The following is a 27,746-nucleotide window of genomic DNA, read 5'->3' on the forward strand; positions in this document are numbered from 1 at the left end:
TTAGAAGGGCCCAACTGCCGTCAGTCATCTCTTGTGTAGATTTTCGCCGCCCCCTCAGCGCTGTTATTGTGTGAATTCCCGCACCTGCGCTCTGCTCTTTTGCCTTGCGCAGGCGCATAGAGCATTATCCGTCCGAGCGCTGGTGCCGGGTTCCTTTCTGCGCCTGTGCGGTCAGTGCGGCCAGCCTGTTACTGAATCCCCGCCCCGCACTGTGTTATGCAGTATGCACAGTGCGGGGCTGGGATTCCTGGGCATGCGCACTGCGCTTGTCAGACGCTCCACAGGTCCCCCACCTTCCAGCGTTGTTCTGTGCGGCTGTTCCAAACGCCGGCAAGGATACCTGTATATTCCAGCAACGCTGAAAGGCGGGGGACCTGTGGAGCGTCTGAGAAGCGCAGTGCGCATGCCCAGGAATCCCAGCCCCGCACTGTGCATAATGCATAACACAGTGCGGGGCGGGGATTCAGTAACAGGGTGGCCGCACTGCCCGCACAGGCGAAGAACGGAACCCGGCACCAGCGCTAGGATGGCAAATGCTCTATGCGCCTGCGCAAGGCAGAAGAGCAGAGTGCAGGCGCCGGAGTTCACACAATAACAGCGCTGAGGGGGCGGCGAAAATCTACACAAGAGATGACTGACGGCAGTTGGGCGCTCGAAGAGGAGGCATCAGACCCGCCTCCATGGACAAAGATAGGTATTTCAGCAGAATTATAAATACATTTATTGTGGGAATAACAGAAACAAAAACTAAAAGAGCCACCTTGTTAGAATGCAGCATTACTGCTGCACAAGGTGGCTCTTTTAGTTTATAACGGCTGGAGGGGGGTGACAGTGGCCCTTTAAAGTAAGACATGAATCACAATGTCTCTAAAGAGGACCTGTGATTTATTACCTGTTGTGACCTATCTCCAGGTCTCCCAGGGTGATGTGACACCCCTGTGAATGACACCTCCATACAGTAGAATGCACTCCCCATAGTTCTCCATACAGTATAAAGCACTCCCCATAGTCCTCTATACAGTATAATGCACTCCCCATAGTCCTCCATACAGTATAATGCTCTCTCTATAGTCCTTTACAGGGTATAATGCACCCATAGTCTTCCATACAGTATTCTGGAGATGACACTATTTTCACAGATTAAAAACAAAAATACATAACTCACCTCTTCTCCTCGTTTGCCCGCTGCTATGGTCTCTACAGCATGCAGTCTTAAACGCCTGCACATCTCAAAGCAGCAGGCGCCATGCTGACGTCAGTGCTCCCACTATGCGGAGATGTCAGATGCCGTGGAAGACACCCCATAGCAGCCACGTGGCAGTGTAGGACTCGGGGCTATCACACCCTCTGTCCCCTGGTAGCTACTCTACTGTGTCTGTTTGTATGTCTGTCTGTATGCCCCCGGCAGCCGAGACCCCAAAGATCTTCCGGGTGTCAGCCGGCGGGCGCACTGCGCACGCGGTCGCCATTTTTTTGTTGGAACAAGATGGCGGCGCTCATCGGGAGCCACAAGGAGCACCTGGGGAGACGGGTGAGTATTGGGGGGCAATCGAGGACCCCATTTCTCTGTCCTCTGATGTGCGATCACATCAGAGGACAGAAATTAAATGGGAAATCGCGTTGCTTTTTTTGCGACCGCTGGTAAATGGTTAATTACCGGCGATCGCAACCCGGGGGTCGGTAAACCCCCCCCGAATCATGTTCTCTGGGGTCTCAGCTACCCTCGGCAACCGAGACCCCAGAGAAAATCCGACTCTGGGGGGCGCTATTCACTTTTTCCACAGTTCCGTTAATTAACGGCGCTGTGGTTTAAGTACCCTTAACTGCCGCCATTAAAAGGCATATCGGCGGTCGTTAAGGGGTTAAGGCACACACTATTTGTGTGCAGTCCATGGGCTATCTGTTTTTTAAATTGTAGTGCATAGGAGAAGCTTTGCAATTTATTTATTTATTTTATCATACAAGAAAATCATCAATCAAACACTAAAGGTAAACTGACTGATGAAAACACTGATTAAAGCAATCATTTTTTGTGTACAAGAAAAATAACTGACATCTGAATGAGGCATTAAGAGTATTTGATCCAACAAGATTTCCCACAACCATCTCCAATTAGGAGCTGATTACTGAAAAAAAAGCTAGATTATCCATGAATTCAGCATTGCTCTATAGTGATTACCAGAATGCGGTGGCTCACACTGGGGGTCTTTCTGTCTGTGGTTGCCCCATTGATAATGGATTCTGAGATGAGTCTCACTGAAGAAATGTTCTTAAGAAGCTTAGGCTTCCCAGCTAAGCCAAATCCTGTCTCACCTCCTCCTATACCTTCTATATTGTGGAAGATCTTCAACCGGAGGATGGATAGCTCAGCCCACAAGAAGAAACAAGATTTATGCTTTTTGGAAGAGTTCAATGTCCCTGGTAGTACTGTCCGAGTCTTTCCTGATCAAGGTAAGGCTGGTTCTCAACTTTATGGAGTACAGTGCTATCTAATTCATTAACCAGCACAGTCCTCTTAAAGTAGTTACCTGGTCTAAATTGAAAAGTCTGGAGTCATTCTGTGTGACTGCAGACTTCTGATTCCAAAAATGTAAACTGTTACGGGTCTTGAAAAATGGCAACATGAGCAAAAGTGTTATAGAATTTATTTATTTATTTTTTTTACCACTGAAATTACAAAAAAAACAAACTTGTGGTATTGCACTTTTTTTTTGCAATTTCAACATGCTTGGAATTTTTTTTTCCCTTTGCAGCCTCACACATGATAAAATGAATGTTGACACTCAAACGTGCAATTCTTCTTCCTAAAAACAGACCTTCGCACTATGTGGGCAGCAAAGTAAAAAAGGGAGGAAAAAATGAAAGCGAAATAAAAGATAACACTTAGGCCGGCGTCACACTAGCGAGTTTTACGGACGTATGAGCGCATTAAATACGTCCGTAAAACACGCATTACACACGGCCCAATTATTCTCTATGCCCCAGCTCCTATCTGCCATATTTTACTGATCCGTATTATACGGCTTTCTACGGCTGTAGAAAATCGCAGCATGCTGCGTTTGTCACCATATTGCGCAAAAAAATCGCCAATGCAAGTCTATGGGGGCCCAAAAAATACGGATTACACACGGACCAGCAGTGTAACTTGCGAGAAATACGCAGCGGTGTTAGCGAGAAAAGCCGGCAATTCAGTGCGGTGTACAGTAAAATCACACTGACCGCTTACAATAGAATAGGTGGAATAAATGTGTACACATAGAATAGGTATATCTATATCATAGATAGATTATATATCTATCTATCATTGAGACACATATATGTATATATATATATTAATATTTCATCCAGCGCTAGATAGCTTAAAAGCCGGTAATTCAATTGCTGGCTTTTGCTATCTCCTTCCTAAACCCGACTGAGACATGGTTTACATACAGTAAATTATGTCATATCCCCCTTTTTTTTGCATATTCCACACTACTAATGTTAGTAGTGTGTATGTGCAAAATTTGGCCGTTCTAGCTATTAAATTAAAGGGTTAAATGGCGGAAAAAATTGGAGTGGGCTCCCGCACAATTTTCTCCGCCAGAGCAGTAAAGCCAGTGACTGAGGGCAGTGTAGCGATGGGATATGGGGTAATGAAGGGTTAATGCCACCTTGCTATTGTAAGGTGACATTAAGCCAGATTAATAATGGAGAGGCGTCAATTATGACACCTATCCATTATTAATCCAATACTAGTAAAGGGTTAAAAAAATACACAAACACATTATTTAAATATATGAGGACAACCAGCAGAGGGCCCCCTCTTATGATCTCGAGCCTGGGAGCTTTCTAGGAAAGTTCCCACGATCTAGGAACAACCAGCAGAGGGCGCCTCACCGCAAATGCAGGTAAATATAGGTCATTGACCTACTTTACCTACATTCTCCGGGGTTTTGCAGACATGAGCAACGTTGCATTAGCAAAGCTCGTGGCTGCAAAATATTTTAACCCCTTCAGATGGATTTACATCGTTGGACTTTACAGATCTGCGGAAGGTAAGGATATTGTTGGTTTATTATGTTTTTTTTTTTTTTTTTACAGAACGAGGGTCATCAGTGATTGGATTGGGCGTTCAATAAAATATTTCAACAACCTTTGTTTTTATTTCATTAAAATAATTTTAAATAATGTGTTTGTGTATTTTTTTAACCCTTTACTAGTATTGGATTAATAATGGATAGGTGTCATAATTGACGCCTCTCCATTATTAATTTGGCTTAATGTCACCTTACAATAGCAAGGTGGCATTAACCCTTCATTACCCCATATCCCACCGCTACACGGGAATGGGAAGAGAGTGGCCAAGTGCCAGAATAGGCGCATCTTCCAGATGTGCCTTTTCTGGGGTGGCTGGGGGCAGGTGTTTTTAGCCATGGGGAGGCCAATAACCATGGACCCTCTTCAGGCTATTAATATCTGCCCTCAGTCTCTGGCTTTACTACTCTGGCGGAGAAAATTGTGCGGGAGCCCACGCCATTTAACCCCTTAATTTACTAGCTAGAACGGACAAATTTTGCATAGACACACTACTAACATTAGTAGTGTGGAATATGCAAAAAAAATGGTGATATGAGATGGTTTACTGCATGTAAACCAGGTCTCATATCATGTCGGGTTTAGGAAGGAGAAGGCAAAAGCCGGTAATTGAATTACCGGCTTTCTGCCATATCGCGCTGGATGAAATATTAATATATATACATATATGTGTCTACTGATATATATATATATATATATATATTTGGTTTTTTTTTTTACACATGGATCCCTTGTATAGCCGTATGTCGGTTTTGCAAGCCTGCGATAAAAACACGCAGTACGGATTACATGCGGAGGATGCCATGCGCAAAAAATGCTGAAACACCCTGCCTACGGAGGAGCTACGGACCACTATTTTCGGGACTTTTCAGCGTATTACGGCCGTAATATACGGACCGTATTTTCATACGCTGAGTGTGAAGCCAGCCTTAGGCTTCCCTCTGCTTCTGGTGTTGTTACAGCAATGTTAACACTTGGGCTTGTGAGACATTGTGTTGTCACACAATCCCTTGACATTTTAATAGTCCCCGGAGGCTTTTAAATTTTTCCTTTTTTCTCAAACACTGCAGCATTACATAGTCAAACATGCATGAGTGAAATTATGCAGCCAGTGTACATCTTGCAGCATGTAAAAACTGTCAGGTTCTTTAACCCCTTAGTGACAGAGCCAATTTGGTACTTAATGACCGAGCCAATTTTTGCAATTCTGACCACTGTCACTTTATGAGGTTATAACTCTGGAACGCTTCAATGGATCCCGCTGATTCTGAGACTGTTTTTTCGTGACATATTGTACTTCATGTTAGTGGTAACATTTCTTCGATATTACTTGCGATTATTTATGAAAAAAATGGAAATATGGCGAAAATTTTTAAAATTTTGCAATTTTCAAATTTTGTATTTTTATGCCCTTAAATCAGAGAGATATGTCACGAAAAAAAGTTAATAACATTTCCCAAATGTCTACTTTACATCAGCACAATTTTGGAAACAAAATTTTTTTTTGTTAGGGAGTTATAAGGGTTAAAAGTTGACCAGCAATTTCTCATTTTTACAACACTTTTTTTTTTTTTTAGGACCACATCACATTTGAAGTCATTTTGAGGGGTCTATATGATAGAAAATAACCAAGTGTGACACCATTCTAAAAACTACACCCCTCAAGGTTCTCAAAACCACATTCAAGAAGTTTATTAACCCTTTATGTGCTTCACAGGAACTGAAACAATGTGGAAGGAAAAAATGAACATTTAACTTTTTTTTTTGCAAACATTTTAATTCAGAACCATTTTTTTTATTTTCACAAGTGTAAAAACAGAAATGTAACCATAAATTTTGTTATGCAATTTCTCCTGAATACGCCAATACCCCATATGTGGGGGTAAACCACTTTTTGGGCGCACCGCAGAACTTGGAAGTGAAGGAGCGCCGTTTGACTTTTTCAATGCAGAATTGGCTGGAATTGAGATGGGACACCATGTCACATTTGGAGAGCCCCTGATGTGCCTAAACAGTGGAAACCCCCCACAAGTGACCCCATTTTGGAAACTAGACCCCTTAAGGAACTTATCTAGATGTGTGGTGAGCACTTTGAACCCCCAAGAGCTTCACAGAAGTTTATAACGTAGAGCCGTGAAAAATAAAAAATCGCATTTGTTTACACAAAAATTATCTTTTCGCCCACAAATTCTTATTTTCACAAGGGTAACAGGAGAAATTAGACCACAAAAGTTGTTGTGCGATTTCTCCTGAATACGTCGATACCCCATATGTGGGGGTAAACCACTGTTTGGGCGCACCGCAGAGCTTGGAATTGAAGGAGCGCCGTTTTACTTTTTCAATGTAGAATTGTCTGGAATTGAGATCGGATGCCATGTCGCGTTTGGAGAGCCCCTGATGTGCCTAAACAGTGGAAACCCCCCACAAGTGACCCCATTTTGGAAACTAGACCCCCCATGGAACTTATCTAGATGTGTGGTGAGAACGTTGAATGCCCAAGTGCTTCACAGAAGTTTAGAATGCAGAGTCGTGAAAATAAAAAAAGATTTTTTTTCCACATAAAAGATATTGTAGCCCCCAAGTTTTTATTTTCACAAGGGTAACAGGAGAAATTGGACCCCAAAAGTTGTTGTCCAATTTATCCCGAGTATGCTGATGCCCCATATGTGGGGGTAAACCACTGTTTGGGCGCACGGCAGAGCTCAGAAGGGAGGGAGCACCATTTGACTTTTTGAGCGCAAAATTGGCTGTCGTGTTTTGAGACCACCTGATGTACCTAAACAGTGGAAACACCCCAATTCTAGCTCTAACCCTAACCCCAACACACCCCTAACCCTAATCCCAACCCGATCCATAATCCGAATCACTAACCCTAATGATAATCACAACCCTTACCCCAAAACAACCCTAATGTCAACCCTAACCATAACCCTAATCAAAACCCTAAATCCAGCACACCCCTAATCCTAATCTCAACCCTAACCTCAAACCTAACCCTAATCCCAATACACCCCTAATCACAACCCTAACCTTAACCCTAATCCCAAGCGTAACCCTAATGTCAACCCTAACCCTAATACCAACTCTAATCCAAACTCTAACCCTAACTTTAGCCCCAACCCTAGCCCTAACTTTAGCCCCAACCCTAACCCTAGCCCTAAGGCTACTTTCACACTTGCGTCGTTTGGCATCCGTCGCAATCCGTCGTTTTGGACAAAAAACAGATCCTCCAAATGTGCCCGCAGGATGCGTTTTTGGCCCATAGACTTGTATTGCCGACGGATCGTGACGGATGGCCACACGTCGCGTCCGTCGTGCACTGGATCAGTTGTGTTTTGGTGGACCGTCGGCATAAAAAACGTTCAATGTAACGTTTTTTTGTACGTCGCGTCCGCCATTTTTGACCGCATGCGTGGCCGTAACTCCGCCCCCTCCTCCCCAGGACATAGATTGGGCAGCGGATGCGTTGAAAAACTACATCCGCTGCCCACGTTGTGCACAATTTTCACAACGTGCGTTGGTATGTCGGGACGACTCATTGCGACGGCCCCGTACCGACGTAAGTGTGAAAGAACCCTAAATTTAGCCCCAACCCTAACTCTAGCCCTAGCCCTAACCCTAATTTTAGCCCCAACTGCTCTTCTCCTGTCGGCCGGCAGATGGCGATAGATGGCGGGCGCACTGCGCATGCGCCCGCCATTTTCTTTTCCCCGGCAGCCAGGAGGAGCAGCAGGAGGATCCAGGGACACCGGTAAGTATAATAGGGTCCCTGAATCCCCCTATTTCTCTGTCCTCTGATGTGCGATCACATCAGAGGACAGAGAATTACACTTTTTTTTTTTCTTTGCGGTCGCCGGTAAACGGTTAATTACCGGCGATCGCAAATGCAGGGTCGGTAAAAAAAACCCCGAATCATGTTCTCTGGGGTCTCGGCTACCCCCGGCAGCCGAGACCCTGGAGAAAATCCGACTCTGGGGGCGCTATTTACTTTTTCCACAGCGCCGTTAATTAACGGCGCTGTGGTTTAAGTACCCTTAGCGGCCCCCGTTAAAAGGCGTATCGGCGGTCGCTAAGGGGTTAAAGCCCTTCTGCAGAAGGATGCAATTATGTCCAGATTGCACGTGGTGTACTGCAATCCAGCATGGAGATACATTCCAGAAATCATACTGTAGCCTGAGTCACATTAGCATATGGCATCGGATGTGATATGCTAAGGACTCTGCTGCGAGTGTCAGTGCCCTGTGCTCCGATCCTCTCGCATCAAACAATCTGAGCACAGGTGTGGAGGAGACTGAGAAATTAATTGCTCCATTGCTGGTGTCCGCAAGAATCGCACTGTTGTTTCACATGCACCCATAGACTTTGTATGTGTGTGCGATCCACTATTTTTTTTTTTTTTTTTTTTTAATTCTGATTGCACTGGTCCAACTATATCTCAAGTATGAGCGTGCCCTGTCCTGTCAGCCCATTTGACAGCAATGTGATTGAGAGTTGTATTTGCTTACTATGGCAACAAAGAGACTCTTTACCTCAGCCTATGAGGCTATGTGCACACGTTGCGGTTTTTACTGCGGATCTGCAGAGTTTTTGACGCTGCAGATCCGCAGCAGTTTTCCATGCGGTGTACAGTACCATGTTAACCTATGGAAAAAAAAACCCGCTGTGCACATGCTGTGGAAAAAAAGTGTGGAAACGCTGCGGTTTATTTTCCGCAGCATGTCAATTCTTTGTGCGGAATCCGCAGCGTTTTGAAACCTGCTCCATATTAAAAAAAACGCAGGTGTAAAACCGCTGTAGAAACTGCACAAAAACCGCGGAAAATCCGTGATAAATCCGCAGGAAAAACGCAGTGTTTTTGCCCTGTGGATTTATCAAAATCGGTGCGGAAAAATCCGCACACCAGTCCGCAGCGTGTGCACATAGCCTTAGACTCCACTTCTGGCAGAATCTAATAGAATACCTGTCAAACAAACACTGTCAGGTTAGGTAATGTACTACAGTGTATCCTCAAAGTATCACATGTTCAAGTTCTCCCCATGTTGAGGGGGGAGGTTTAAGTGTAAGGCTAAGTGCACACGTTGCAGAATTGCCGCGGCAATTCTGCGCCTCCTGCCGCGGGAATATCGCATGCGGAATTGGCATGCATATTCCCGCAGAAAACTAGCGTTTTGCAAGCATAATTGCCTTGCAGAATGCTAGCGTTTTCCAAGCGATCTGTGGCATCGCTTGGATAACTGAACGACAGGTTGGTCACACTTTGTTTGACAAGTGTGACCAACTTTTTACTATTGATGCAGCCTATGCCGCATCAATAGTAAAAGATAGAATGTTAAAAATAATTTTAAAAAAATGGTTATACTCACCTACCGCAAACAGCCGATCTCCTCCTCAGCGGCTTCCGTTCCTATAGATGGTGTGTGCAGGACCTTCGATGACGTCGCGTGACCGCGACGTCATCGCGGTCATGTGACCGCGACATCATCGAAGGTCCTTCACACACCATCTACAGGAACGGAAGCGGCCGCGTGCAGCGCTGAGGGGCAGGAAGACTCCGGGGGCCATCGAAGGTGAGTATATCACGATTTTTTTAATTTTAATTCTTTTTTTTTACCAATTATATAGTGCCCAGTCCGTGGAGGAGAGTCTCCTCTCCTCCACCCTGGGTAACAACCGCACGTGATCTGCTTACTTCCCGCATGGTGGGCATAGCCCCATGCGGGAAGTAAGCAGATCAATGCATTCATAGGTGTGCAGAATCCCCGCGATTCTGCAAATTTAATGAACATGCTGCGTTTTTTTCTGGAATGCGAGTCCGCTCAGGAAAAAAATGCAGCATGTGCACAAAAAAATGCGGATTGCATTCTATTAAATAGGATGCTTAATGTGACCGTTTTTCGCGGTTTTTATAGCGAAAAAACGCGAAAAACTGCTATGTGTGCACACAGCCTAAAATATACTCCCCCACTCTCCCGTGGTAACTGCAACACCAAGTGGAAAAGTTGTGGAATTCTAAACATCACATGGCCCATGAACATGATGATGTACAAACAATGGAACCTAAGGTTTGATTTATTGAGTATGCATGCCATGTGCAGATTTACAGGCATTTGCACTTCTTTGCATGCTATCAATGAGGTTACTAATGGTTGTCATGTCGAATGCACTTGGGCAACTCAAATTATTAGAATCTGCTGATGAACGGTCCATTTGCAATTTTTGACCAATTACATCCAAGATGTGCTTGATGGGCAACAAGTCTGGGCAGGCTATGTTGGCATGTTTAGGCCATGCATGTTGCTCATAGTAGCATGAGCAATATGTACCCAGGCATCGATCTGTTGAAAATTGGCTCATGGGACACTTTAAAGAAATGGCTATACCACTGGTTCTATTGTAAAGAGGAAGACATACATACTTATATTACATAGTCTCCCTTATTATGTATATTGCTGTTCCTTATTGTACAGTGCCCTTTCTTATGTACAGCACAGTCCCTTACATATTGGATTTTATAGAGCCCTGGTTTTTTATTACATACTGTCCTGTCTTGTTCGCTGTATAATGCAATGATGGTTGATGGAGCATGAGAAAGCTTCTTTTCTAAAGAAGGAGCTGATTGACTGTCTGGTCACCATCAGTAGACATTTTATATCTAACAAAAGGGACTATCTAATAAAGGGAGCTGTAAATAACAAAAATAACAAGAATACACTATGTAAGAGACAGCAGAGGAAGCTATATAATAAGGGAGGGCATCATATATAACTAGAGAGGATGGTACGTAATAAGGGATGGTGTTATACATAACAAAAGAGGAAACTATGTAGCTAAGGATGGTGTTATACATAATAAGTGAGTACACTATACACTAAGGGACTGTGTTAGACCTATTAATCGAATAATAATGTCTTCCTCCACCTCCCCGTTCCTAAATCCTTTATAAATCCCCCTTCCTCCAATCCCCCACACCCCTCATTGTCCACCCACCGCCATGATTGCTATCTTCACCACCTCCATCGCTTTCACCCACACCACCCCCATCATTACCCATTCCACGACCTCCATCATGTCCTCCTCCCCCAAATCCCCATCATTGTCTTTTCCCCACCACCCCATCATTACCCATTCCTCCATCATTTCCTCCTCTCCCACCACCCCCATTATTGCCCTTTCTGCCCACATCATTGCCTTCTGCCCCATAACCACCATCATTGCCCTCTCCGTCAAACCAATCATTGCCTTCTGCCTCATCACTGCTCTGTCCTCCACATACATACATACAGTGGGGCAAAAAAGTATTTAGTCAGTCAGCAATAGTGCAAGTTCCACCACTTAAAAAGATGAGAGGCGTCTGTAATTTACATCATAGGTAGACCTCAACTATGGGAGACAAACTGAGAAAACAAAATCCAGAAAATCACATTGTCTGTTTTTTTAACAATTTATTTGCATATTATGGTGGAAAATGAGTATTTGGTCAGAAACAAACAATCAAGATTTCTGGCTCTCACAGACCTGTAACTTCTTTAAGAGTCTCCTCTTTCCTCCACTCATTACCTGTAGTAATGGCACCTGTTTAAACTTGTTATCAGTATAAAAAGACACCTGTGCACACCCTCAAACAGTCTGACTCTAAACTCCACTATGGTGAAGACCAAAGAGCTGTCAAAGGACACCAGAAACAAAATTGTAGCCCTGCACCAGGCTGGGAAGACTGAATCTGCAATAGCCAACCAGCTTGGAGTGAAGAAATCAACAGTGGGAGCAATAATTAGAAAATGGAAGACATACAAGACCACTGATAATCTCCCTCGATCTGGGGCTCCACACAAAATCCCACCCCGTGGGGTCAGAATGATCACAAGAACGGTGAGCAAAAATCCCAGAACCACGCGGGGGGACCTAGTGAATGAACTGTAGAAAACTGGAACTGTTTGGTAGAAACACAACTTGTCGTGTTTGGAGGAAAAAGAATACTGAGTTGCATCCATCAAACACCATACCTACTGTAAAGCATGGTGGTGGAAACATCATGCTTTGGGGCTGTTTCTCTGCAAAGCGGCCAGGACGACTGATCCGGGTACATGAAAGAATGAATGGGGTCATGTATCGTGAGATTTTGAGTGCAAACCTCCTTCCATCAGCAAGGGCATTGAAGATGAAACGTGGCTGGGTCTTTCAACATCACAATGATCCAAAGCACACCGCCAGGGCAACGAAGGAGTGGCTTCGTAAGAAGCATTTCAAGGTCCTGGAGTGGCCTAGCCAGTCTCCAGATCTCAACCCTATAGAAAACCTTTGGAGGGAGTTGAAAGTCCGTGTTGCCAAGCGAAAAGCCAAAAACATCACTGCTCTAGAGGAGATCTGCATGGAGGAATGGGCCAACATACCAACAACAGTGTGTGGCAACCTTGTGAAGACTTACAGAAAACGTTTGACCTCTGTCATTGCCAACAAAGGATATATTACAAAGTATTGAGATGAAATTTTGTTTCTGACCAAATACTTATTTTCCACCATAATATGCAAATAAAATGTTAAAAAAACAGACAATGTGATTTTCTGGATTTTTTTTTTCTCAGTTTGTCTCCCATAGTTGAGGTCTACCTATGATGTAAATTACAGATGCCTCTCATCTTTTTAAGTGGTGGAACTTGCACTATTGCTGACTGACTAAATACTTTTTTGCCCCACTGTACACACACACACACACACACACACACACACACACACACACACACACACACACACACACACACACACACACACACACACACACACACACACACACACACACACCATTCACCTCTCTGCACCCACAAACCAACCTCACCTCACCTTTGCACACGGTATCCTGAAGCCGCACCATCGCCAGCAGCTTCTTGTCTCGCACAGCCGTGGCACTGAATAATGCCATTCAGCCGCTGCTGTGTGAGACAGGAAGTGCGGGCAGGAAGCAGGATGGATCCATGCAGCCCCGCTCCACTGCCATAAGTAAAAACATGTGCAGTGTTGGGCAGTTTCCTGCCAGCGGTGACAGATGCAAGGTGTGTGCACAGCGGGCTTTGAGGGATGCGCAGCCAGGCCGCAATGACACGCAGCTGATCCGGTTCCGGGATGCTGCCGGAGCCCACCGCAGTAACAGGGAGAGAGCTGGGAGCCCTGTTCAGCTAAGCACCACATGTCAGCCTAAGAGCCAGGGCAGAGTTCAGGACTGTTTGCTGCTGCCTTCGTTGTAGTTGTTGGACCATTGTCTACAGGACCTTTTTGGAGAAACATCACACCAGCTGTTGTTGGTGCTACAGACTTGGCAGGAACAGGCAGCACGCAGCACAGAGAGAGGTCCTGTGTGCTTCATGACTGTGAGTACAGCGCACATGCGCAAAGAGAGAACTGGGTATTGGACAGACTTTTTCAGCCCACCTTGCCAGCATATACTTTCCTGCCCACGAGAGACCCTGCTTGTGCTGTGGCCTTGTTTGCTCCGGCCGCATATGTTCATGGAGTAGGGGCTCGGCAGAAGGTACCGGACACTGACCGCTGCCCCCAGAAGACGGATCACCGTTACCAGCTGGACCTTTTTATACCAGCACCGCCCCAGCTGCTGTTAGCGCTATTGACTCCCATGCAGCATTCAAAAGAACTGCCTTTATCTGATTAATTTTCCCTTAACTCTGCATATCTTTTACAAGTGGACTGTTATTCTCCCCATTTACCCCTGCACCTCCCTGCGAGGAGTTAACCCCCTGTTAAATTAAAACTGTTACATGTGTTATCCCTTGCTCTGCCTTCTATCTGTCACTGCATCCCACAACTTGCTTATGGATTGCCCACCAGGGCTGTGGGGTACTCGGTACCGGGCCCGGTACTTAAAGGGGATGTCACGGTGGTTGCGACCCGGTCTGTGGCCCTGGCTCCCCAATCAAAGGGGAAGGTCTTTAAGGGTTTAATAAAGTTTGTGTTAGTGATGCCACCTGTGGTATTCGGTCAGTGGGGACCGACGCTGATTAAAGGGGTCCTCTGGGGTGATGTTATGGCAGCTAGATGGTACAACTTACCACAGGTGAAGTAGGGCCCCAGGGCTCCCGGTGTATAGATGAATATGGTGAATGGTGCAGTAGAGAACGGAGGACACAGGTTTGCAGTCTCTTTACCTGGTTTACTGAAGGCTTCAGGCAACCGCTGTCCAGGGCACCAGATCACAGGTACAGGCAGGGTCCGACCGGCTTGGAAGCAAGTTCAGAGTCCCCTCTACCAGGTGGAGATGAAAGCCTTCCTCATAGCGTGGTGGTGTTGTAGTCCCTTACTGCCTATGGCTTCTGGCAAAGTCCTCACTTTTCCTCTCTGTCCTCCATAAAGGGGGGGACACAAACCCATATGATAAGTGACTCGAGCCTTTTTATAGGGTCTCTATCACGACTCGGGCTCTGTGTGTCACTGTGCCTCCTGGGTATAAAGGCGGACAGGTAACTTAGTCCAGCTGTCCTGACAGTTTCTGCTATGCCTCTTGGAGCCAACACAGCCTTGGTCTTCCGATTACCGGTGTCTGTGCTCAGCCAGGGAGGTAGCCAAGTCACAGCTATCCTTCCCAGATGTCTCTCTCCTGTGCTTTACTCTTTTGCACACTCTCTACAACTGTCCTTCTTTCGGTATCTCTTTCCCCAGGAGCTGCAGCTACTACGGCTGCACAGCCCACTTCAGTCCTTCTGACACTGTCTGACTGCACACTACTGTCTTCCTGACAGACTGCTCACGTCTGCTGTCTGGCACGAACTAACTCCCTGACTTCCCCCTCCAGGCAGAATATGTATCAAGGGCAGTTCCCCGGAAAGCCGGGTTCAGTGCTCCCCCTTCTGGCCAGGAGTGCGAACATGTTGCATGTATGTGTTTACCTGATAGAAGAGACCTTCCCTTGCTTCCAAGCGTGACATCACTCTCCCCAAATGGAAAGCAATGCCACTTTGATGACCAGGACCCTGGGGTGTCACACTTACACTACCATCAAATCAATGTAATCTGTATCTTAGTGATTTATTCTGTGCTTTAATTGAAATGGGGGGTCATATTACAATCCTAATGATCAGTGCCTTTGATATGCATCATGAGGTGTTTGCACAACATCTGACCCAATCTCCAGCTATAGATATTTCATTGACTTCACACCACCGATCTCAAAGGCAATCCTGCTGTAGCGCAAGATGTCAATGGAGGTCTATTCTCTTCAGCAAGGAGTTATGCTTTTGTCTTGGTGACAGTTGGAGATTTGTCTAGAGACTAATTGGGCAAGATCATGAAGAGGCTTTTAGAAGGGAACATGGCAGTGTCCCATCAGCCATTTTTCAACACTGCACCAGGCTATATGCTGCTTGTGAGTCGCCTGCCAGGGCCATGGGGTACTCTGTACTGGGTCCTGAGTTTCACAGGGGGATGTCACGGTGGCAACCCGGTCCGTGGCCCTGGGCGCCCATGTAAAAGGGGAAGGTCTTTAAAGGGAATAAAGTTTATGTTCATGACGCCACTTGTGGTATTCAGTCAGTAAGGACAGACGCTGCTTTAAGGGGTCCGCTGGGGTGATGTTATGGCAGCTAGATGGTATAACTTCCCGCATGTGAAGTATATCCCCAGGGCTCCCGGTGTGTAGATGGAAGATGGTGAAAGGTGCAGTAAAGAATGAGGACACAGGTTTGCAGTCTCTTTACCTGGTTTACTGAAGACTTCAGCAGCCACAGTCCAGGGCACCAGATCACAGGGCAGGCAGGATCTGTCCGGCTTGGAGGCAAGTTCGAAGTCTCCTTATCAGGTGGAAATCAAAGCCTTCCTCTAGCCCCGTGGTGTTGTAGTCCCTTACTGCCTATGGCTTCAAATAAGGTTCTCACAGGTGTTCTCTCGCTCTCTCTGTCCCCCATATAGGATGGGATATGACCCCTATGACTGCTGACTTGAGGCGGTTTATAGGGACTCTAGCACGCCCCAGCCTCTAAGTGTGTCACCGTGCCTCCTGCCGGTCTCTGATGTAAGTCGTGGAGGGCCTTACAATCCTCGGTGTTCCAGCTACCGGCTTCTGCACCTTAGAAGGAAGCAGCCTGCTCGGGGCTGGACTTCCCCTGGTATCCTCTCCTGTGCTCTGCTCTCCTGCATGTTCTGAATGTCTCTTTACTCGGACTCCCATGACAGCACGACGAGAGAGGGGATCCGCCCATTAGGAACAGGAAACCTACAGATACAAAAGGGCGGTACCTCTCCCTTGCCTCAGTTGGTTTCCTGTTCCTGAGGGGACGGGTGCCTACAGAGCAGAAGCCCAGGCCGGCCGATTACGGTAGCGGGGGGGTCTCATACCTCGGCCGGTGCGGAGATCCCTGGAGACGCCACGGTGGTCCTTGCTGGATTGCACGTCGGTGGCGTTCGCAGCAGGGAGCGGAGTCCGGAGGATTTCCTGCATCCATCAGCGTCGGCGCAGGTAAGTATTCCCATTGGTGGTGCGGCGTGGCTGCGGGTGCCGGGCTCAGGTGTGTGGGTGAGCTCCGGAGCGCTGCCAATCTGTCCCCGGCATCCTGCACCGCTCTCAGCGTGTGCTGGAGCGTTTCCGGGTGCGGTGACGTGGGGGGGCGGAGTTTGGTAGCCGCTTCCGGGTCGCCGGACATCTGCGCATGCGCGGTCGGTCCAAAATGGCGGCGCCCATCGCATCTGGACGCCGGTTCGTCCGACAGCCCTCCTGCCCTCCCTGCGATGTCCAGAACCAATAGGGTTAGCGCTGGCCCATCTGCTGACCGGATCCAAGGGGGATATAAGCAGGTTAAAATGTCAGAACCTTGCTTTTTGATCGCAATTCGTCATGGAGAGTGGTGGTCAGCAGCAGCAGCAGCAGCTGTCAGACGAGGTGCGTCAGAAGCCCAAAAAGGATAGAGGCGACCAGCCCAGTCGAAAAAGCTCATTCGAACAGGGATCCAGAGCTTCGACTAGGAAAGAACCCCCTCGGATTCCGGTACTTGACTTTGGCGCACGGGTAAGTGATCTACGTGAACGTTCACTCTGTGACGCGGGCCCCTTATACTTTATCTTTTCAGGGGAAGAAGAGTACGGATAAGTCAAAACATAAGGAGTGTGCCCTCTGTGGAGTCCCCTTACCTGACTCTTGTTCGAAAAAGTTATGTACCCCCTGTATACAACAGACGGTGAGGTCTACAGGAGTGGTTGGGTGGAAGTGACTTTAGGTCAGATAGTGGTTATCACCTATATTGTCCTCCCCTAGGTAGCTGAAGAGTCCGTGAGCACAGCAAACTTAAAGGAAATGATCCGGCTTGAAGTAAGGGAGTCATTACGATCCCTATCCCAAGCGGAAGGCTCGAAGCATAGGACGCCTCTGGACTCTAATTCGTCAGATGAGGAAAGAGAAGAAAGTACCTATCTCTCTAGTCCTTTCTCCTCTTCATCAGATGAGGAGTCTGGACGATTTTGTCTACCCTTGGAGAAGATTGACAGGGTGGTCAAATCAGTTAGAGGCATGATGGGTATAGAGGAACCCAAATCACAGCCCTCAAAACAGGAGTTAATGTTTAGTGGGTTAGATCATAAAAAACATAGATCTTTTCCGGTAAATGAGAAGATCCAAGAGCTGATCCTCCGAGAATGGAAGAAACCGGAAAAAAAGGGGGCCTTACCGCCAGCTTTAAAACACAGGTATCCCTTTGATCCGGTGGTGGATACATGGGATAAAGCCCCTAAGTTGGACGCGGCAGTAGCAAAAGCGTCGAAGAAAGCCTCATTACCCTTTGAGGATATGGGGTCCCTCAAAGATCCCCTAGACAGGAAGGCGGATATCTTCCTAAAAGGTACCTGGGAGATGGCGGCAGGATCCCTCAGACCAGCCGTGGCCGCAACATGCACAGCCAGGTCATTAATGGTCTGGCTAGATCAATTAGAGTCTCAGCTGAAGGACGGGGCATCCAGAGATTCTATTCTGAAAGCGCTACCGACAATTCAGAATGCTGCGGCGTTCCTATCGGACGCATCTGTGGACTCTGTCAAAATGGCAGCTAGAGCGGCAGGACTATCTAACGCGGCTCGCAGAGCCCTATGGTTAAAGTGCTGGTCGGGTGACATTCAGTCCAGAACTAAACTCTGCGCCATTCCGTGCGAGGGACAATATCTCTTTGGTCCAACGCTGGATGAATTACTAGAAAAAGTAGGCGATGACAAAAAGAAGTTTCCCAGCCTGTACTCGGCATCCTACCGCCGACCCTTCAATCGAAGAAGGTTTGGACGCGGGAAGAAATGCGGGTCCTCTCCCACTAGAGAAAGTTTCAGATGGAAGACAGACGCGGTAGAGGTACGGGCTACATGTTTCGCCGTTCCTCAAAGGATCAGAAAAAACCGGACCAATGACTAGCGATCCCTGTGGGGGGTAGACTGTCAGCATTCTCCTCAGCGTGGCTTGACATTACGAACAGTAGATGGGTCAGAGGTATTGTTACTAAAGGTCAAAGGCTGGACTTCAATCATTGGCCTCGAGATAAATTCAAATTAACCCCTTTTCGTTCCTCCCCCCTGGAGCAAGCAGCTCTAGAAGCAGAAGTCATGAACTTATGCGCTAAAAATGTATTGGTGGAAATCCCAGAATCAGAAAGCGGAAGGGGATTCTATTCTCCTCTTTTTCTGATCAAAAAGCCAGATGGATCTTTTAGAACGATCATTAACCCCTTTACCCCCAAGGGTGGTTTGCACGTCAATGACCAGGCCAATTTTTACAATTCTGACCACTGTCCCTTTATGAGGTTATAACTCCGAAACGCTTCAACGGATCCTGGTGATTCTGACATTGTTTTCTCGTGACATATTGTACTTCATGATAGTGGTAAAATTTCTTTGATAGTACCTGCATTTATTTGTGAAAAAAACGGAAATTTGGCGAAAATTTTGAAAATTTCGCAATTTTCAAACTTTGAATTTTTATACCCTTAAATCACAGAGATATGTCACACAAAATACTTAATAAGTAACATTTCCCACATGTCTCCTTTACATCAGCATAATTTTGGAACCAATTTTTTTTTTTGTTAGGGAGTTATAAGGGTTAAAAGTTGACCAGCAATTTCTCATTTTTACAACACCATTTTTTTTTAGGGACCACGTCTCATTTGAAGTCATTTTGAGGGGTCTATATGATAGAAAATGCCCAAGTGTGACACCATTCTAAAAACTGCACCCCTCAAGGTGCTCAAAACCACATTCAAGAAGTTTATTAACCCTTCAGGTGTTTAATAGGAATTTTTGGAATGTGTAAATAAAAATGAACATTTAACTTTTTTACACACAAAATTTACTTCAGCTCCAATTTGTTTTATTTTACCAAGGGTAACAGGAGAAATTGGACCCAAAAAGTTGTTGTCCAATTTGTCCTGAGTACGCTGATACCCCATATGTGGCAGTAAACCACTGTTTGGGCGCATGGGAGAGCTCGGAAGGGAAGGAGCGCAGTTTGACTTTTCAATGCAAAATTGACAGAAATTGAGATGGGACGCCATGTTGCGTTTGGAGAGCCACTGATGTGCCTAAACATTGAAACCCCCCACAAGTGACACCATTTTGGAAAGTAGACCCCCTAAGGAACTTATCTAGAGGTGTGGTGAGCACTTTGACCCACCAAGTGCTTCACAGAAGTTTATAATGCAGAACCGTAAAAATAAAAAATCGTATTTTTTCACAAAAATTATATTTTTGCCCCCAATTTTTCATTTTTCCAAGGGTAAGAGAAGAAATTGGACCTCAAAAGTTGTTGTCCAATTTGTCCCGAGTACGCTGATACCCCATATGTGGCAGTAAACCACTGTTTGGGCGCATGGGAGAGCTCGGAAGGGAAGGAGCGCAGTTTGACTTTTCAATGCAAAATTGACAGAAATTGAGATGGGACGCCATGTTGCGTTTGGAGAGCCACTGATGTGCCTAAACATTGAAACCCCCCACAAGTGACACCATTTTGGAAAGTAGACCCCCTAAGGAACTTATCTGGATGTGTGGTGAGCACTTTGACCCACCAAGGGCTTCACAGAAGTTTATAATGCAGAGCCATAAAAATAAAACAAAATTTTTTTTCCCACAAAAATTATTTTTTAGCCCCCAGTTTTGTATTTTCCCTAGGGTAACAGGAGAAATTGGACCCCAAAAGTTGTTGTCCAATTTGTCCTGAGTACGCTGATACCCCATATGTGGGGGGGAACCACCGTTTGGGCGCATGGGAGGGCTCGGAAGGGAAGGAGCGCCATTTGGAATGCAGACTTAGATGGAATGGTCTGCAGGCGTCACATTGCGTTTGCAGAGCCCCTAATGTACCTAAACAGTAGAAACCCCCCACAAGTGACACCATTTTGGAAAGTAGACCCCCTAAGGAACTCATCTTGATGTGTTGTGAGAGCTTTGAACCCCCAAGTATTTCACTACAGTTTATAACGCAGAGCCATGCAAATAAAAAATTTTTTTTTTTCCACAAAAATTATATTTTAGCCCCCAGCTTTGTATTTTCCCAAGGGTAACAGGAGAAATTGGTCCGCAAAAGTTGTTGTCCAATTTGTCCTGAGTACGCTGATACCCCATATGTTGGGGTAAACCCCTGTTTGGGCACACAGGAGAGCTCGGAAGGGAAGGAGCACTGTTTTACTTTTTCAACGCCGAATTGGCTGGAATTGAGATCGGACGCCATGTCGTGTTTGGAGAGCCCCTGATGTGCCGAAACAGTGGAAACCCCCCAATTATAACTGAAACCCTAATCTAAACACACCCCTAACCCTAATTCCAACGGTAACCCTAACCACACCTCTAACCCTGACACACCCCTAACCCTAATCCCAACCCTATTCCCAACTGTAAATGTAATCTAAACCCTAACCCTAACTTTAGCCCCAACCCTAACTGTAGCCCCAGCCCTAGCCCTAGCCCTAACCCTAGCCCTAACCCTAGCCCTAACCCTAACCCTAGCCCTAGCCCTAACCCTAGCCCTAACCCTAGCCCTAATGGGAAAATGGAAATAAATACATTTTTTTTTTATTTTTCCCTAACTAAGGGGGTGATGAAGGGGGGTTTGATTTACTTTTATAGCGAGTTTTTTAGCGGATTTTTATGATTGGCAGCCGTCACACACTGAAAGACCCTTTTTATTGCAAAAAATATTTTTTGCAATACCACATTTTGAGAGCTATAATTTTTCCATATTTTGGTCCACAGAGTCATGTGAGGTCTTGTTTTTTGCGGGACGAGTTGACGTTTTTATTGAAAACATTTTTGGGCACGTGACATTTTTTGATCGCTTTTTATTCCGATTTTTGTGAGGAAGAATGACCAAAAGCCAGCTATTCATGAATTTCTATTGGGGGAGGCGTTTATACCGTTCCGCGTTTGGTAAAATTGATAAATCAGTTTTATTCTTCGGGTCAGTACGATTACAGCGATACCTCATTTATATCATTTTTTTATGGTTTGGCGCTTTTATACGATAAAAACTATTTTACAGAAAAAATAATTATTTTTGCATCGCTTTATTCTCAGGACTATAACTTTTTTATTTTTTTGCTGATGATGCTGTCTGGCAGCTCTTTATTTGCGGGACAATATGACGCTTTCAGCGGTACCATGGCTATTTATATCTGTCCTTTTGATCGCGTGTTATTCCACTTTTTGTTCGGCGGTATGATAATAAAGCGTTGTTTTTTGCCTCGTTTTTTTTTTTTTTTCTTACGGTGTTTACTGAAGGGGTTAACTAGTGGGACAGTTTTATAGGTCGGGTCGCTATGGACGCGGCGATACTAAATATGTGTACTTTTATTGTTTTTTTTTTTTTTTATTTAGATGAAGAAATGTATTTATGGGAATATTTTTTTTTTTTTTTTCATTATTTTGGAATATTTTTTTTTTTTTTTTTTACACATTTGGAAATTTTTTTTTTTACTTTGTCCCAGGGGGGGACATCACAGATCAGTGATCTGACAGTTTGCACAGCACTCTGTCAGATCACTGATCTGACATGCAGCGCTGCATGCTTCACAGTGCCTGCTCTGAGCAGGCTCTGTGAAGCCACCTCCCTCCCTGCAGGACCCGGATCCGCGGCCATCTTGGATCCGGGGCTGGAGGGAGCAGGGAGGGAGGTGAGACCCTCGCAGCAACGCGATCACATCGCGTTGCTCCGGGGGTCTCAGGGAAGCCCGCAGGGAGCCCCCTCCCTGCGCGGTGCTTCCCTGCACCGCCGGCACATCGCGATCATCTTTGATCGCGGTGTGCCAGGGGTTAATGTGCCGGGGGCGGTCCGTGACCGCTCCTGGCACATAGTGCCGGATGTCAGCTGCGATAAGCAGCTGACACTCGGCCGCGCTCCCCCCGTGAGCGCGGCCGATCGGCTATGACGTACTATCCCGTCCAGGGTCAGATAAGCCCAGGGCACCTCGACGGGATAGTACGTCTAAGGTCACAGAGGGGTTAATCTAAAATGTCTTAATGAGTTCCTGGTTAATGAATCCTTCAAAATGGAAACAATTAATTCAGCAATAAAGATGTTGTTTAACCACTGTTTCATGGTAGTTGTAGATCTTAAAGACGCATACTATCATGTCCCAATACATGAAGATTTCCAGAGGTTCCTGAGAGTAGCTGTGTCAATGGAGGGTAGCATTCGCCATTTCCAGTTCAGAGCTCTCCCCTTTGGCTTATCAGCGGCTCCTAGGGTGTTCACAAAACTAGTGGATGAGGTCATGGCGCACTTGCGAGAGTCCGACATCCTGATCATTCCCTACTTGGATGACTTTCTTATAGTAGGGAGCTCAGCAGACCATTGCCTGTCCCAGCTAGAAACAGCCACATCCAGACTGGAGCGTCTGGGGTGGATCATAAATTATGAGAAATCTCATTTACAGCCTCAAAAAATACAAAGATTTTTAGGACTGTCATTAAACTCAGAATCCCAACAGTGTTGTCTTCAACCCGACAAATCATTACATATCCAGCATCAGGTGTCTAAAGCAATTGACAAACCATCCATGACCCTTAGACAGGCTATGTCACTATTGGGTTCCCTAACCTCTTGCATTCCCGCTGTCCGTTGGGCCCAATTCCACACCAGACCGTTACAATCCGAGGTGCTGGTTAATGACAGAATCTTACAGGGGTCCCTGCAGAGTCAGATTACCTTAGGTCCAAAAGCGCTTACATCTCTTAGGTGGTGGCTAGACAGTGAAAACTTATCGGCGGGAGTTCCCTGGGTGTCTCAGATAACACGTGTTGTAACAACAGATGCTAGCCCTTCGGGTTGGGGAGCACACATGGATGACATGATGGTTCAGGGTCTATGGTCCCCTCCCCTAACATCAGCCTCCTCCAACCAGAAAGAGTTAATGGCAGTAGAGCTTTCAGTGAAAAAATTCCTCATATATCTACAGGGTCATCATGTCAAGATCCTATCGGACAACCAGGTGGCGGTCGCATACATAAATCATCAGGGTGGAACTCATTCCGAGTCACTGATGAGAGTGGCGGATTGTCTGTTCCAGACAGCGGAAAAACACTTCTTATCCCTAACCGCTCTACACATAAGAGGAAAAGAAAATGTCAGAGCGGACTTTCTAAGCCGCAACACCTTAAGGCAAGGGGAGTGGTCCCTAAACAATTGCGTGTTCGATCAGATTGTCCAAAGATGGGGACATCCAGAAGTAGATCTATTTGCTACCAGGGACAACCGGAAGACAACAAAATTTTGTTCCCTAAATCCCAGGGAGAATCCTCTGGCAGTAGACGCCCTTCTGATCAATTGGGATTTTCAGCTGGCGTATGCATTTCCTCCACTAGGCCTGTTACCCTTAGTAGTCAGGAAGATAAGAGAAAATCGAGCCAGAGTTATATTGATTGCCCCATTCTGGCCCAGAAGGGCCTGGTTCACTTGGCTCAGGATCATGTCAGTGGAGGATCCCTGGGTGCTTCCGGAGATTTTGGATTTGCTCTGCCAGGGTCCGATCAGTCATCCGCAAGTAAAGAACCTTCATTTAACGGCATGGATTTTGAAAGGGCGTTACTGAAAAACAAGGGGTTTTCCCCGAGTTTAATTGAAACCCTTATGAAAAGTAGGAAGCAAATAACCACAACAATCTACGCTAGGACCTGGCGAAAGTTTCTGGCCTCTTCTGATTTCAATTTAGAAGAAGGTATACCCGTAAAACAAATTTTAGAATTCCTGCAAAAAGGCTTAGAGCTAGGTCTATCTACTAGTACTCTAAAGGTACAGGTCTCGGCCCTAGGGGCTCTATTCTCCTGTAACATCGCCAATAATTACTGGATCTCAAGGTTCATTAAGGCATCTAGTAGGTCTAGACCCATACATAAAGATAGATCTATGCCTTGGGATCTCAACTTAGTCCTATCAGCATTGACTAAAGAGCCGTTTGAACCTTTACAATCAGCTTCAATTAAGGCCTTATCCCTTAAGACAGCATTTCTGGTAGCAATTACATCTGCCCGTAGAGTAGGAGACATACAAGCTCTCTCCAGGGTATCCCCTTATACAGAGTTTCTACCAGACAGAGTAATCCTCAGACTGGACCCAGCCTATTTACCAAAAGTATCATCACGGTTTCATAGGTCACAAGAGATAATTTTACCATCCTTCCTCCCTAATCCTGCTAACCCTAAGGAAGAACTACTCCATACATTAGACGTTAGGAGATGCCTGCTAGAATACATCTCTGTTACCGACACATGGAAGAAAGATGATGCATTATTTTTATCTTTCCAAAATCCTAGGAAGGGACTCAGGGTATCAAAATACACGCTAGCAAAGTGGATTAGGGAGGCTATCTCTTTGGCTTATACTGCAGGTGGGGGTCCGGCTCCGCAGAATCTGAGGGCGCATTCCACCAGGGCCATGGCTACATCCTGGGCGGAAAAATCTGGAGTATCAATCGACCAGATATGTAAGGCGGCCACATGGTCATCCCCGTCCACCTTCTTTAAGCACTATAGGTTGGATTTGGGGGCTTCCTCTGATCTCACATTCGGGTTAAGGGTGCTACAGGCCATAGTCCCTCCCTAAGGTACCTTACATCTCTGTAATTCTCTCGTCGTGCTGTCATGGGAGTCCGAGTAAAGCATTAAGCTACTTACTGGTAGCGGCATTTCTCGGAGTCCCATGACAGCACCCTTAGTTCCCTCCCTATTCACTGGGGGTTGCACTTCCTATAGAGGTATATCTCACATATGATACCCAGTTCCAAGTATATGGTTGAAATTTTGTATATAATCTGTATATAGTGTATATTTTTTTTGTGCCACTAACCGCGGTAGTCCTCTCAAGACTCTGAAATACAACTGAGGCAAGGGAGAGGTACCGCCCTTTTGTATCTGTAGGTTTCCTGTTCCTAATGGGCGGATCCCCTCTCTCGTCGTGCTGTCATGGGCCTCCGAGAAATGCCGCTACCAGTAAGTAGCTTAATGCTTTCCAGGAACTGCTGCACTGCGGCTACACAGCTTCGTAAACCCTCCTCTACCTCAGGCTGGTTCAGTCTGTTTCCTGGCAAGAACTGACTGCCTTTCCTTTCAGACTGCGAAATAAATACCACCTAGTAAATAGGATCAGAAGCACCTTCTGGTAGTCTGGAGTGTGAATATGTTGCATGCTTGTGTTACCTGGTTACAGTTTTCCCTTCTTGCCTTCAAGCGTAACATCACTCTCCCCGTAAGGAAGGCAATGCTACTGTGACGACCAGGACCCAGGGGCGCCACACTTCTCCTACTGTGAGCAGTCTACATGGCCTAAACATTCTGGTATTGTCTGCAATGTCTCCAGATGCAACTGTAGCTGTGGGCGCGGGGAGTCAGCTGTGGGACACCACTGAACTTCCCATACAGAAGGCACAGATTATATATTACCCTCTGTCTTCTAGGTTCTACATACACCGCACTGTGTATACAATAATAGGAAGCACTGATGGTGCTTCTTCCTTCAAACCCATCAGTCATTGAATTGCTTGATCTGGGGTACAGACACAGGAAATGTATAGCACTACTGTCTATCTAAACTACTAGCCTCTGTTAAAGGGGAGGGGATTGGGATTATCCAATATATACAAATTGTCATAGAAAGAGAAATTAATTTTAAAATGTGTTTTTGTGGTCATAAAGTGAAGAACTAATGTCTAAAAATTATGCCCCACGTATCACAAAACAAATGCAAAAATTGCTGGAAATATCACAATGAAAGAATTTTAGTGTGGTATTGTGTGTTGTCACTATTACTTTGGAAGAAGCATGCGGTACAGGTTCACCAATTGCACCAATGTGACATTCAGCACCCCCTGGGGACGCGTAAGTTCAGCTTGGCACAGTTCGGCACAGATACTCCCTGTTCACACGGCACAGGGAGTGAGAACGTGCTCAACGCAGCCGCTAACATGGCACAGCACTCTTTCACAACCCTGAGTAGCCCCTTTTTCACTAGCACCAGTGAAACAGAGCATTATCAGCCTGGTAGGACTGCCACCAGTTCCTTGTTAGATATAGGGCAGATCTGTTAATGGGATGATATCAAGCCAGATATCATCCCCCGGTAGCTTGAGAAGTTAAAATTGAGAACACTGATGTGTGGATCAAGATAAAAGAGCAGCCCAAGTTAAATTATATATGTAATCGCTTTAAGGGCACACTAGACAAAACACTATATACATGGTGGTTACACATATGAAATGGTCAGATATGCAAATACAAGAAGTAGCACAAAATAGTATAGGCAGATGAAACATATCCGTTACTGGTTTGATGTTCAGCTGGGCGGGATGGGGTGGGGGGCCAGTTGGTTCCAGTTCGTTGTTCGACGTGGCTCCCCCCCTTTAAAAGTAAACAGCAAACATGATAAAGGGGGAGAGAGAGAGCACATGGCCTTACACAAGCCTTTATCACCTTGGATGTCCATTTCTTTTTCTTCCCCCTGGGATGGTCCCTATCCCCCTCTACTAGATATTCTGTGTAGCTCCTCTCCCCTCCTAGGGTGTTAGAATGAATCGAGACCTTGGAAGACATTCTGTGTGTATGGCTAGGACGTACGGTAACTCCATATTCTCATTATGCAATCCTATCTGACTGGGGAAAGCGTTTACAGTGTGGGCTCCACAGGGGTTAAACTTATATGAGCTTGAATACTGGCTGGTGTGGCTGGACCACCTGCTGAGCCAGGTATCCTGTTACAGCTACATGTGCTGAGGAAGGATTGTAAGCTGTCATTAAACTCCTCCCTCCCCCCCCCCCCATATTCTTCACATGCATGATAAGCATTAATATTATAATGTAATCCATGATGTATGGGTATGGCAGTGTTATAGGTAATGTATAATGGAGGTGAAAGATTACACCTTCTCAGGAACAGACTGCAGGGCAGGGTCAGATAGTTAATGTTGGGACTAGTCCAAAGGGTGAGGGCTTGGTGATAAGGAAAACTCTGAAGCAGTAACAAGCGGGCAGTGCTGCCAAAGGGTGATCCACAGCGTAAGGAGAGATACGGACAGGGATAGTAGGATCCTGAGGAGTATTACTGATAAGGCAGTGTGGCCTTTCATCAAAAAGGGGTCCTTGGCTAAGACTAAGTGCCATGAGAAACCAGAAGGCTTGTTAGAGTTGATTGTAACCGACATAAAGAAGATTGAGCGTGGGAC

General features: G+C 45.9%; 1 protein-coding gene across 1 annotated transcript in view; it reads left to right on the forward strand.

Annotated features, from left to right (window-relative positions):
• Nucleotides 1-2,183: 2,183 nt before the first annotated feature.
• Nucleotides 2,184-27,746, forward strand: part of LOC138678525 (protein DVR-1-like) — a 28,969-nt gene continuing 3,406 nt past the window's right edge. Inside the window, exon 1 of the mRNA XM_069767726.1 lies at nucleotides 2,184-2,451. Within this exon, the coding sequence (XP_069623827.1) occupies nucleotides 2,184-2,451 (268 nt within the window). The remainder of the gene's footprint in view (nucleotides 2,452-27,746) is intronic.

This window comes from Ranitomeya imitator, chromosome 1, assembly GCF_032444005.1.
Source record: "Ranitomeya imitator isolate aRanImi1 chromosome 1, aRanImi1.pri, whole genome shotgun sequence".
Classification (NCBI taxonomy): Eukaryota; Metazoa; Chordata; class Amphibia; order Anura; family Dendrobatidae; genus Ranitomeya; species Ranitomeya imitator.